We start from the raw sequence: 12,575 nt of genomic DNA on the forward strand, positions 1-12,575 counted from the left end.
CATGATGTAGTGTGTTGAATGTGGTATCCAAGAAGATATGTCCACGCCCCAGAACCTGTGAAGGTGACCTTATTTGGTAAAAGGGTCTTTGCAGATGTAATTAAGTTAAGAAACTCAAGATGAGATTGTCCTGGATTATCCAGGTAGTCCCTAAGTCCAGCAACAAGTGTCCTTATAACAGACACATGGAGGAGAGACACAGACACAAGAGGAGGAGGCCATGTGACTATGCAGAGATTGGAATGAAGTCGCCTCAAAACCAAGAAAGCCGAGGAATGGCAACAGCCACCAGAAGCTAGGAGAGGCAAGAAAGATTTTCCTCTGGAGCCTTCAGAGGGAGCACAGCCCTGTGGACACACTGATTTTGGACTTCTGGCCTTCAGAACTGTGAGATAATAAATTTCTGCTATTTTAAGCCACCCAGTTTGTGGTAATTTGTTAAGGCAGCCTGGGAACACTAATACACATAGAATTTTCTAGCTCACTCTATTCTAGCATATCTTTTAGAGCTGTGCTTTATTCCGACCCAGTGATTCTCAACTCTGACTGCCTGGAGAACTTATAAAAAATACTAAATAAGCTGGCCTGGTGGCATAGTGGTTAAGTCCGTGTGCTCTGCTTCAGCGGTCCAGGGTTTGCAGGTTCGGATCTGGGGTGTTGACCTATGCACCACTCATCAAGCCATACTGTGGTGGCATCCTACATACAAAATAGAGGGGAATTAGCACAGATGTTAGCTCAGCAATAATCTTCCTCAAGCAAAAAGAGGAAGATTGGCAATAGATGTTAGCTCAGGGCCAATCTTCCTCACAGAAAAAAAAAAAAAGAAAATTGCTGAAGTCTGGGCCATAGTCTCAGAGATTCTGCTTCAATGGGCTTGGGGTACTGACTGGCTGGCATTGGTGCAGAGCCAGAGTTGAGAACTGCCATTTAATTAGTCACAACAACTTAATGTCATGGGGGTGACACAGAAGTACAAGGGGCAGGAACATCTATATAAAAATATTTTTAACCTTAGGATTTTGCTTTGGAACATAACGTTCTTTATCTTTACGCCCCAATATAAAATATTCTTAGAAACTGAACTAGTTTCATACCAGCTGTCTGTACAGACCCTTTTGGCACTAAGATGGTCCTGCTTCGACCATGAAGGGGTAAATGGATGCTCTGACAGCGGCCACCGTTGCTGATCTGGACGCTCCCCTTGCTGCCCCCAGAAGTACTGGGGGAGGCTTTGCCTTCTAGATTGAAGATTGGCAATGCTTAACTTTAACATAAATGAAAAGATGTCACTTGCAAGCCCTTGCTCCAAATTGTCCCGCTGCCTTCCTCACAATCAGCCAATGAAAATTTTGAATTTCTGGTGGCGTGGTACTTTGTGTAATTAAAAAAAAACCTGCTGCATAGATGTGCAGAATAGGAGAATAGTACATTATTATTTGGAGGGAAGAGGGTCCCTAATTGTGGAACAAAGCAATTACTTGTACGTCAGCCCTCAATAAATGTTTCTTTATTTCTGAAGTTGTGTGACCTCCTGTAGTGGCCTTTCTAGCACGTCAGGAGGCAGTCAGGAGTGAAATGTAGTTAGCAATGCGCACTTGTCTATAAAGGGCCTTTGACAACGAGCTCACTGCATCTATTGACTCCCCGGGAAGTCTGAGGTCACAGGCTTGGCTGGAGCACATGAGCCCAGATAATGAAGATGGTTTTGCCCTCTTGAAACAAAGGCAGAAACTTTATCTACTTCACTGTGCACTTTGGGTCATGTGCTAACGATGAGGATTTCTGTAATACTAATCCCCCTAATGATGGCTTCTCCCAGCCCTTACACAAACCTACAAGGCCTCGTGGCTTGGCAAGCCAGATAGAATAAAGGCAGCACGGCGTTTGGCTTTTGAACTGAGTTCAAGGCAATTAAAGTCATGGGCAAAGGGAGGAAAGGAGGGGTTTAGAAATACCAGCATAATAAGTCTTATAACTGGGGCTCTCTGTAAATTAACTCAATTAGACAGAGCCTGGTTTAACAGGGGAAGATGGTGGGAAGCACTGCCCTCATTAAATCTGGCTGTTAGAGGCGCTTCTAATGGAATTAAATTTGTTTTAGTTGTTTGAATCACATAAAACAGTCTGTGCATGTGCACGTACACATGTGCATATTCGTGGGTTCTGTGATTTTTGTGAGTATTTTTTAAAGAGGAGAGGAATAGAAAGAAAAACAAAAATATACCAAAAAAAAAAAAACAAACCCTCCAAAATCAAAAACTGAGTGAATGTTCCAGATCTCAAGAGTGGAAGACAAGGAGAAAGGCAGGATAGAAGCAAGGAGCGGAAAGCGAGCGAGTTTTCCCAATTATAAAGCCATGAGCCCCCTTTGGTTGGGGCTGCTGCTCCGCTGGCTGGGCTGTGGAATCCCGCCTGGAGCCTGGGCACAGTTCCCCCGGGCCTGCATGACGGTGGGCAGCCTGCTGGCCAAGGAGTGCTGCCCGCCGCTGGGCGTGGAGCCGGCCAACGTCTGCGGCTCTCAGGAGGGCCGGGGCCAGTGCACAGAGGTGCAAGCTGACACCAGGCCCTGGAGTGGTCCTTATGTCCTGCGCAACCAGGATGACCGAGAACGCTGGCCAAGGAAGTTCTTTGACCGGACCTGCAAGTGCACAGGTGAGGGGGACCCCTGTGGGCAGACCCTGCATGCTCTGAGTTCGGTGGGGAAGGCCCAGCTGGGAAGGGAGCCTCTTCTAAGGAAGAGCTGAGACTCTTGTGACTGTTAGACTAGGCTTTGAAAGGCAAACCAAGTTTGTTTTCTGTAGGCAGCAAATTGAGTAAGGCTGGTGTCTTGGTTTATTCTTCACATCCTCTATATATCTAATTATGGAAACTAAATAAATATTACGTGGGCCAAGCCTGGTTATATGAACTCATGCCAACAAGCCCTTGCCTTGTTTGTTGGAAAAGGAAGCTAAAGACCTCAAGAGTCAGCTTTGAAACTCAGAGCAAGTCCTTTCAAGATCAATTCGGTGCCTTCTCCTTCTGTAACGGGTTTGTACTTGTTCTAAGAGGCGGGTGGGCAAGGCTTGGCAACTGGAAGACAGGCATCAAAGGCAGGTGTTCTGTAGTCCTAGTCTCAGCATTTTTAATGATTTGAACAGGTCTCAAGCAGGGTGCATCTTGCTCGTTAAGGTTATGACTGGGTTGTGACTTTGCCAAAGTTGGAGAGACGTGGGAGGACAGAACTTTCTCAAGTGTGCTGGGGAAGGGGGCTATAATAATGCTTTTTCCCTCTTGTCTGGGTTTGATGTGGGCATTTCAACATTTGCTCAGTGTCCCTCTTTTAGACCTTGGTCTCTCTTATTACCCATTCTTTGACATCTCTGTGCATTTCTTATTCTTTTGGCTCCTCTGAGCCTTCTCAAATCCACCTCAGTACTGCTCCCTCCACTGTTCAGCGACCGTGAACAGCAGAGATAGACACCCAAAGGCTGGTAAGGCATTTGAAACACAAAAAACATCAGCGGCAACTTTAGCAAAGCCCGTGGACACTGGTCTACAATATCCAGCTGCATAAGAATTTTTCCTTTTTATATTATTTTTTTACTTATGTTCTCATAAGATGCTGGAACAGAGGAAAATAGAGATATCTGAGCTACGTAAGGGTATAAAAAGGTAAACCAAGGGAATGTAAAAGAACTGTGATGTTCCTGGAGGAAAGATGCTAGATTTTTTTAACTTTTAAAAAATTCTGGCTTTATAATTATTTTGTATACATAGTGTTAATTCTGTGATTCAAAGGAACTGTTAGTTTTGCTCTGAGTATTTGTTGTGACAAAAGTTTTAAGTAGCATATTGAATGTATGCTATCCACTTTTTTCTAATCGAGCATTTGCTTCTATAGACATTGTTTCTTAGATTCTCACGGCTTTTCAGTCTGAGAAGCAGCAGGTCTCATACTACCTGTGCGATTGGAAACCACACAACACAGTAACTTCTTTGTCCATGACTCAAAAATACTTCTAGAACACTTATTTCCAGGTCAATCAATGATAGAGCGACACAACTTACAAAGGTTGGGAATCTCCGTTGTACAGAATCCTGGGGCAGAAGGTATTAGGAAATCAGATGTAACTGTTAACTCTTCTTATCATCCCATCTATTTTATTTTTTTGACCTGGCTAGTAAGTTTTTTTAAAACAGGTGGGGAAGGGAAAAATAGAAAATGGCAGAATAGAAGGGATAATTGCAATCTCTGTTTCCTGAGGGAATGCTTACAAATATTCCTCCAGAAGTGACAGGAGTTTTGGATCACAGTGACCTACGTTCAAGATATAAAAAGGGATTCCCCTGCTCTGAGGAGGATAAACATACCTAAGAGACAGTGGGCCAGAAACAGGGCCTGTCCTGTAAGTCTAGGCTGTAAGGACATCACAGATCTACAGGTCAGTCCAAGGAGCAGAGCTTCCTCAGGGTGTATAATCTCCATCTCCAACCATTGTCGAGACCATGACTATCCCCCAAGACCCACTCCTGGGCTGTGGCTCGCCTCCCTTCCTCCATGATTTGATCTGTCTAGACTCATTCAGGACCATAGCTCTTTCCATCCTAACTTTGGATGGCTCCACTTAGGTTGGCTGGATGTTTTTTTCCTTGAGTCTCAGAGTGCCAGACTTAGTCCTTAGTGGCTGAGCTGGAAAGGTATTTAGTGTGCACAATAATCACTGTGATGTGTCATATGTCCCAAAGCAAGGCACATATCCTTCAGTTTATTCTTCCCCAAAGAGAGAGCTGACTGTCTTCCTAGGGTAGCTTTTTCATGGTTTGGGAGGCAGTCTTCAGAATTTAAACCTGATCTTGAATGCCCCGAAGCCCTCTTCTCTGGTAGCTCCATAATTCTTTTGCAAATAGGATCCCTGGGATTCTTCTGAGGTCACCCAAAATTTATTAAGGAAGAAAGGTAGATTAGCTTCTGGCAACCAGACTATTGATCACTCTGAACTTTGTTAATTCAATGGAAAAATAAACACTCCATGCATCTGTCAATGAGCATTTGGGTTGTTTCCACGTCTTGGCTATTGCAAATAGTACTGCAGTGAACATAGAAATGCTAATATCTCTTTAAGATCTTGATTTCAATTCTTATGGTTAAATACCCAGAAGTGGAATTGCTGGATCATATGATAGTTCTATTTTTAATTTTTTGCGGTACCACCATACTGTTTTCCATAGCAGCTGCACCATTTTGCATTCCCACCAATAGAACATAAGGGTTTCAATTTCTCCACATCCTAGCCAAGTGGTATATGTATACAACTGAATACCATTCAGCCTTAAAAAAGAAGAAAATTCTGCAATATGCAACGACATGGATGAACTTGTAGTACATTATACTGTGTGAAATAAACCAGTCACAGAAAGACAAATACTGCATAATTCCACTTATTTGAGGTATCTAAAATAATCAAATTAATAGAATCAAAGCGTGGAATACTGGTTATCAGGGGCCAGGGGAAGGGGATGGGAGTTATTAATAAATGGGCATAAAGTTTCACTTAATCAAGATGAATAAGTTCTAGAGATTTGTACAACATTGAAGAGTCAACAATAATGTATTGTACATTTAAAGATAGGTTAAGGGGACAGCCTGGTGGCGCAGTGGTTAAGTACTTGTGCTCCGCTTTGGCAGCTTGGGGTTCGTCGCATCCCTGGCGCGCACCGATGCACTGCTTGTCAAGCCATGCTGTGGCAGCGTCCCATATAAAGTAGAGGAAGATGGGCACAAATGTTAGCCCAGGGCCAATTTTCCTCAGCAAAAAGGAGGGGGATTGGCATCGGATGTTAGTTCAGAGCTGATCTTCCTCACCAAAAAAAAAAAAAAGATAGGTTAAGAGGCTAGATCTCATGTTAAGTTATCTTACCACAATAAAATTAATAAAAGAATAAAATAAACACACCATAGTCTTCATGATTTTGAAGCTGGTAAAAGATTTTAGCTGAATACAGAGAAATAAATACAAACTCTGAAGGGGAAAAAGCCTAAATTGTGTGCTCAAATTCTCTAGAGAGAACTTCTTTATTCTTTGTAGGAATAAATAGAAACAAAAAAATTACTGAAGTTAATTGTCAGAAAGAGCTGAATTTTGGCTTTAGCTGTTCACCTTACAAGTCTTACCTGCCAGTTGGCATTTCTGTGAATACACCAGTTGCAGTTGCGTCTTTGGACTTTTGAAAAACATGCGCACTAAACTGTTTTTGAACAGTTGTCTGAGAACTCCTTGTTTGTACAAGTGACTAAGTGCCTCCATTTTCCAATCTCTGAAATGGGGATAATGATGAAACCACACTTGTAAAATCCTTTTGAGCTCCATAGATGAAAGGCCCTGAGTGAGTATGAAGTATTGTTATTAAAATAATAGAATCTCTAATTAAAAGGAATAGGCTATTTAGAGCTCCTTGTAAATTCCCTAATCGGTGATCTTTAAGCTTATTTAGTCTAATAGCCTCCCGAGTTTGAGCTGAGGCAGTTCGTGTAGGAACGTGCACTGTTTGGTTGTTCTCACTCTTTCCACTATTATCCCAGTCCTAAGTAGGTAAAGCACTTTGACTTTTTAAATTTAATTTTTGCTCAAGGGCACACTCAATGATATAGACTGGTATCATCTAGGGATCCTTTATTTCTCTCTCTTCATTTCCCAGTAAGATAAAGCAATCTTTTCTAAAAGGCCCCTCTTAAATTTTTTGCTACTGCTATTAGTGGATTAACGGAAAAAATGAACTCATGTTCAATTTGACGCAAGGAACTACTAAGAAATATATATTAAAGAAATAAACATTTTGTGTGCTATGCGTTCATGTTGCTACACTTTTCAGTTGTCTTCAGCAGAATAACAAATTCTTTAGATCAGGTTTAGAAGCTCAGAAATGAAAGGGACCTGACTGCAGGGCTTTGGTGTATTTTCTCTGAGACATGCTGGAAAAGGAATTTTTTTATTGACTACATTTCTGGGTCCTAGGCGAGCTCAAATCCAAACAAATGTTTTCTTATTAATACGTCTACATTGCTTTTTGGGGGCAACTCTGGTTTTGTGAAAAGAGATGTGAAGCATCTCTGGTCTTCTGAATCAGAATTGGTCATTTTGTCTTTTGCGTCCATGGCACTTGGTTTATTCCTGTTTTCACTTTCCCACAGTTAGACTTGTGTCTATATTTCATTGTGCACATGCCCTTCATCTCCACTGGATGAAGGCACTGTGCCTTGTTTATATTTGTGTCCTCTAGTGCCTAATGCCTTTTATTCAATTATTCATGGATTCCTTCATCAGCCACCAAACCAATGTTTATTTAGCACCAATTATGTTAGGCCCTTCAGGCACAAAGAGGAAAAAACCCGACATGATCTTTATTGTGTCCACAGGTTAGTGGATAAGTAAGACAGATATGAAACAAATGCTAATACAACACTGCTTGATAAGTAGTATCTAATAATACTAGTAATAATAACACTTAATATAGAACTTGCTATGCACCAGATACTGTTCTAAATGCTCTAATCTATTAACATACTTGTTTTCCATAAGAACCCTATGAAGTAGAACTCCTATTCCAAAATGACAGGCTCTGAGAAGGTAAGTCCAAAGTTACCAAGTGTGGCAATTTGAACGGAAATAAATCTGTGAGAGCAGAGGGAGGCTTGCTTAGTTTTGACTGCCCCTAGGTAGTAGGTGTTAATAAATTATTTGTTGAATAAATGAATGAGGGAGATAATTAGTTATTGGTAATTTTGTTTCTAGCAATGAAAAAGAATTGTGGTCAAGAAAGTGCAGGAATCTTAAAACTCACAGCCTAAGTTATGAATTACTCAGTTTCAACAATGAGACCCTAAAATTCAAAGACAAGTTTTATGTCTTTAAATGTAGAAATGTATTGAATTTATTATTACAAAATTTAGGTGTGCTATTTCTTAGCATTTTGAAGGAAGGAATTACTCTCCTATTGTAGAGTTGTGAATATACATTCTCCTCCAGTCATCAGGCAATAGGCAAACAGCTGGAAGTTTGGGTGGTTAGTATTCTTCAGGTGCATTTCATTCAATTACTCCTCAAAAAATATTTTATTTTTGTAAAAGCTGCCAGAGTAGGGGATATGTTGTAATCAAAGATGTTTTAAAAATAGATACTATACAATTTTACTAGGTTCCCTGAGGGAAAATAGATAGACTCCAAACTCTATAAAGCCTGAAGCACCTTGCACAGGATCTGATCCTATAGTAGCTACTCAATAAATATTGGTTAAATAATTGTATTCAGTAGCTTCACTCCAGTAATCAACATAAAATTTAATGTCTAACTCGAACTATTCAAAAACATGATTTTCAGTCTTGGGACTACTAGAATTTTTCCTTTTAACTATTTTTTTACTTGTGTTCTCATATGGTGTAGAAACAGGAAATTGAGATAATTGAGTTAGGTAACAGTAGATAGACTATTTTCTATGTGACAAAGAGCATAGAACCCAAACAACTAATTACTTAAAAAAATTCTTCCTACTTATGATATTTTTAAGAACATTTTCTTTAACCATCAAAAAATCCATTGGGTTAATAGAAAAGGATGCCTGTGCATTTTCTTTACATAGTACAAGTGCTAATCATTTTGTTTCCATGCTATTAGAAAATTTTCTTTTCCTTTAACACTCCAAATAACCTTCTCTCTACTACGGTCATAGTATTTTTTACTTACCCTATTTTGGTACTTAAAGTTTATCCAAATTATTTACAGGGCCCGTTTTTCTTTCTAATCCACAAGGATAAGGGGAGAAAGGAAGAAGAAATTTTGTGTTTATCGACTTTTCTACTACATGCTTTATACTTCTGTCCTTCTTTTTTGAATTAAAATCTCTTTTTAAATTTCAGTTCTATTGAGGTATAATCGACAACTAAAATTGTAAGAGATTTAAAGCATACATCATGGTGATTTGGCTTTGTACTTCTTTCACTCATTCAACAAATACTCATATTGCACAAGGCCGAGCACAGCTCCGTTGCCTGTAGCTGAGACAAGTAGATGATTCCAGTTGGTGTGATCAATTCATTGAAAGGGGAACATGGGATACATACGCAGGGGGCACAGCATGGGAGCACCTGACCCTGACGTGTGGAATCAAGGATGACCTTGCAGAGGACCCATTGTGAAGCTTAAAGGAGGAGTAGGTAACCCAGGCAAAGAGGAATTTAGGGAGACTATGAGGGAAAAGTGTTGCAGACAGAAGGAAGAGCAAGTAGAAAGGGCTGGGAGCGGGAGGTGCAGGAGGAGAGCAAGGGGGCAGGTCACCCCCGTTAAACACCGTACAAAACTCTCTAATCTCTTGGGAGATAAACGTCATTATCCCCTTTTGTTCAACGTTTCACTCCAATAATATTTAAATATTTACTCTCTAACATCACCACCTAAGGAATGAGGTGCTGGTCACACAAAAGTAATAATTGAGCCTAAAATGGGAAAAGTCAAGGGCAAGCTAAAATAATTTAAACTTTAGATGCTAATCAGAAAGATGCTTAGAGCTTGAGATGACTAACACTCAGTCTCTCGGTTGATAAAGCAGAGACATTTGTGCAACCGACAGGGACCCCTGCAGTGATCTACACTTGCTGACACCATGGGAGCGAATTCACCTTTACGACCTGCCAGCTGCCATTGATTTTGTCTTAACTCGGTCTCCTTTGTGAAATAAACCGGCTTTTTTAATGTCAGAGTTCACCTAAATTCCTGGAGATCAGCTTATTTATTTTGGTTCCACCTTTAGCTTGGTGTATATTCTGTTCTTTCTCTAAATCAATGAACTGTTTTGTTTCAGCCCTTTTGTGTGTGCCGCTGGATAGCAGGGGCTCAGCAGTGACATCTGAGGCTGCTGCTCGGGCCCCAGGTGGGGACGTGGAGAGGACATAGGAAGGGACCCCTTCCAGCATGACTTGTGAGAGGAAGGAGAGCATGGCAGGCAGCGCATTAGTTTGCTAGGGCTTCCTTTACAAAGTGCCACAGACGGGTGACATACAGAAATTCCTTCTGTCACGGTTCTGGAGGCCTGAAGTCCCAGATAAGGGGTCAGGAGGTTTGGCTGTCTTCTCCTTGTGTCTTCCTTCACGTGGTCTTCCCTCTGTAACTATCTGTGTCCAAATTTCCTCTTCGTATACAGACATCAGTCATATTGCATTAGGGCCCACTCTAATGATCTCATTTTAACTTAATTACCTCTTTAAATATCCTATCTCCAAATACAGTCATATATATACTGAGGTACTGGGAGTTAGGACTTCAACATATGAATTTTAAGGGGGTTCAGCCCATAACAGCATGTAATACATTTCATATCCTGTTTCTTTCCTGGGAATATTCTAGGGAACTCGCCAGTGTTTAGTCCCCTTGGAGATACAAACATTTCAAGAGAAGAGTAGGAAAGAGTAGAAATTGGCTTTCTTTGCCCTTTTGTAAACACCTTTATCTTCTCTTCCATTCTACCCCAGCGTTCGAATTCAGAAAAGTCCTCCAAACTATATAAACTTATTTCCTCTTCCATCTTTCTCTCTCTCTCTGTTTTTTTTTTTTTTTTTAATAAACTAGGAAACTTTGCTGGCTATAACTGTGGGGACTGCAAGTTTGGTTGGACCGGCCCCAACTGCGATCAGAAGAAACCACCAGTTGTTCGGCAGAATATCCATTCCTTGACTCCTCCAGAGAGGGAGCAGTTCTTGGACGCCTTAGACCTTGCAAAGAACACCACGCACCCTGACTACGTGATCACCACGCAACACTGGCTTGGCCTGCTTGGGCCAAATGGGACCCAGCCACAGATTGCCAACTGCAGCATTTATGATTTCTTTGTGTGGCTCCATTATTATTCTGTTAGAGATACATTATTAGGTAGGTTTTTTCCTTAGCTTAAAGTATATTATTATAGGTTTGGGATTGGGGGTGGTGGAAGTCATTTCAGGTAAGTTAATTAACAAGAGAACAACCTCAAGGAAGAGTACATTTACGAAAGTCATAGAATTGTCCAGTGCTGCCCAAAGTTAGAGTGGAGCAGGTTCTTCCTACATGTTGGCTGCAGACATTTGAAAATGTTCTTTCCCACAGTTTGTATTTTGGGTTCAAAGTCTAAACTCTTCTCTGTGAAGCTATTAATCCTCAAAGGCAAGAGTTGGTGAAGTGGAGGCAAATTCCTTTTGATTCCAGAAGAAAACATTTCTAAATCTGGCCATGGAAGCCCTCTCTGACCTTTTCTTCAAATTAGAGGAATTAACGGAACATGTGCTAAAGCACGTGAAGCTTCTTTGTGCAGAATTGGAGTGTTTGTGTTGGAAGGTGTATCTCGTTAAACTTACAGGTATTAGTCTTTAGACTTTCAGGTCATCGTTTATGGTGCCCATGCACTGCTGGGATCCCAGGGTTTTTTGGAGTTGTATTGTCAAGGAAAAGCAGAAACTGAGCCACAGCAATGTAGCTTAGCTTAGCCCTTTGAGCCACAGTTATGCTGGAAGCTTGAGAAAATAGTGGCCTGCCCTTCCAGATCCTGAAAATTGAGGCCTCGGCAGGACTTGGAATGGGGCGTTGTCTGTTAGGAACTTCATTAATCTCATAGGTCCAACTTTGTCCTCAGTTATTTTCAGAAAGTGGAAAGCCATAGACACCAGTTAATTCCACGAGGGCTTGAATCCGTTCCAGGTCTGCTCAGTGCAGTCCTGAGCTCTTGGCTATATTTGCAATTCTCTCCACTTTTGGGGCCCCTCGTTGGGGTCGGAGTGAATGGAGACGTTGCACTCACTTTGAATAGTTGGATTCTCGTTGGGAATTGTCTGTCCTTGTGTCTGTCACTCATTCCCCATCACTTGATTCCCCCTCCTCATTTTATTTTGAGAACTTTAAACTCTGTCTTGCATTAAAACATTTAAAAAGGATTACGTAGCCAACAGCAGCGACAGCAGGTCTTTCCTCAGTGTGAGGCTTTTTAAAACTTGCCCCACAGGTAAGCATCTGTCTTCCTTTATCGATAGATACAAAGGCTTTTCTGGCTATAAACCTTTATAGTTTTCCTGTCATCACTCTGAGGAATTTTTGCTTTATGAGAGAGTAGTCTCTCAAGAGGAAAAGAAAACTATAGTTTCTGGTCGTATCCAGGAATTAAATTTATATTCATGTCTGTTCATCTCTCTGAAGTTATTATAGGTACTTTGAAAAAGAACTAAAGTTAGCTAAAGTTTCTACATAACCATCAAAAGCTGTTATGAAAGAGGAAAGAAGGATGGAACAGGCAGTAAGGAGGTCATTCAACTGCCCAAAGCTTTTCACTAAAATTGGCAGTTCCAGTGGCCAGCCAAATCGGTTTGAATGTATTTTTCTCTCTTCTAGTCTCGGCAACCATGGTTGTCAGCTAGTGGTTGTAACTGATTGATGGCTGAGGCAAAATCCGTGGAAGTTCTTTTTGGTTCTATAAATGCTGAATTAGGACTAAGTGCAGTTGAAGTTACTTTGTTATTAATTAGTCCCTCCCTTATAAATGTGTGCATTTGTAAGGACTAGGTTAGAAAGTGTCCTTTA

At 41.0% G+C, this 12,575-nt stretch overlaps 1 protein-coding gene across 2 annotated transcripts in view; it reads left to right on the top strand.

Moving 5' to 3' along the window:
- Positions 1-2,360: 2,360 nt before the first annotated feature.
- Positions 2,361-12,575, top strand: part of DCT (dopachrome tautomerase) — a 37,982-nt gene continuing 27,767 nt past the window's right edge. For both annotated transcript variants that reach the window (XM_087435927.1, XM_014781820.2), the window contains exons 1-2: positions 2,361-2,655; positions 10,602-10,901. In XM_087435927.1, the coding sequence (XP_087292053.1) occupies positions 2,361-2,655; positions 10,602-10,901 (595 nt within the window). The remainder of the gene's footprint in view (positions 2,656-10,601; positions 10,902-12,575) is intronic.

The sequence above is a fragment of the Ceratotherium simum genome, chromosome 10, assembly GCF_057802395.1.
Source record: "Ceratotherium simum simum isolate JZ-2026a chromosome 10, ASM5780239v1, whole genome shotgun sequence".
Taxonomy (NCBI): domain Eukaryota; kingdom Metazoa; phylum Chordata; class Mammalia; order Perissodactyla; family Rhinocerotidae; genus Ceratotherium; species Ceratotherium simum.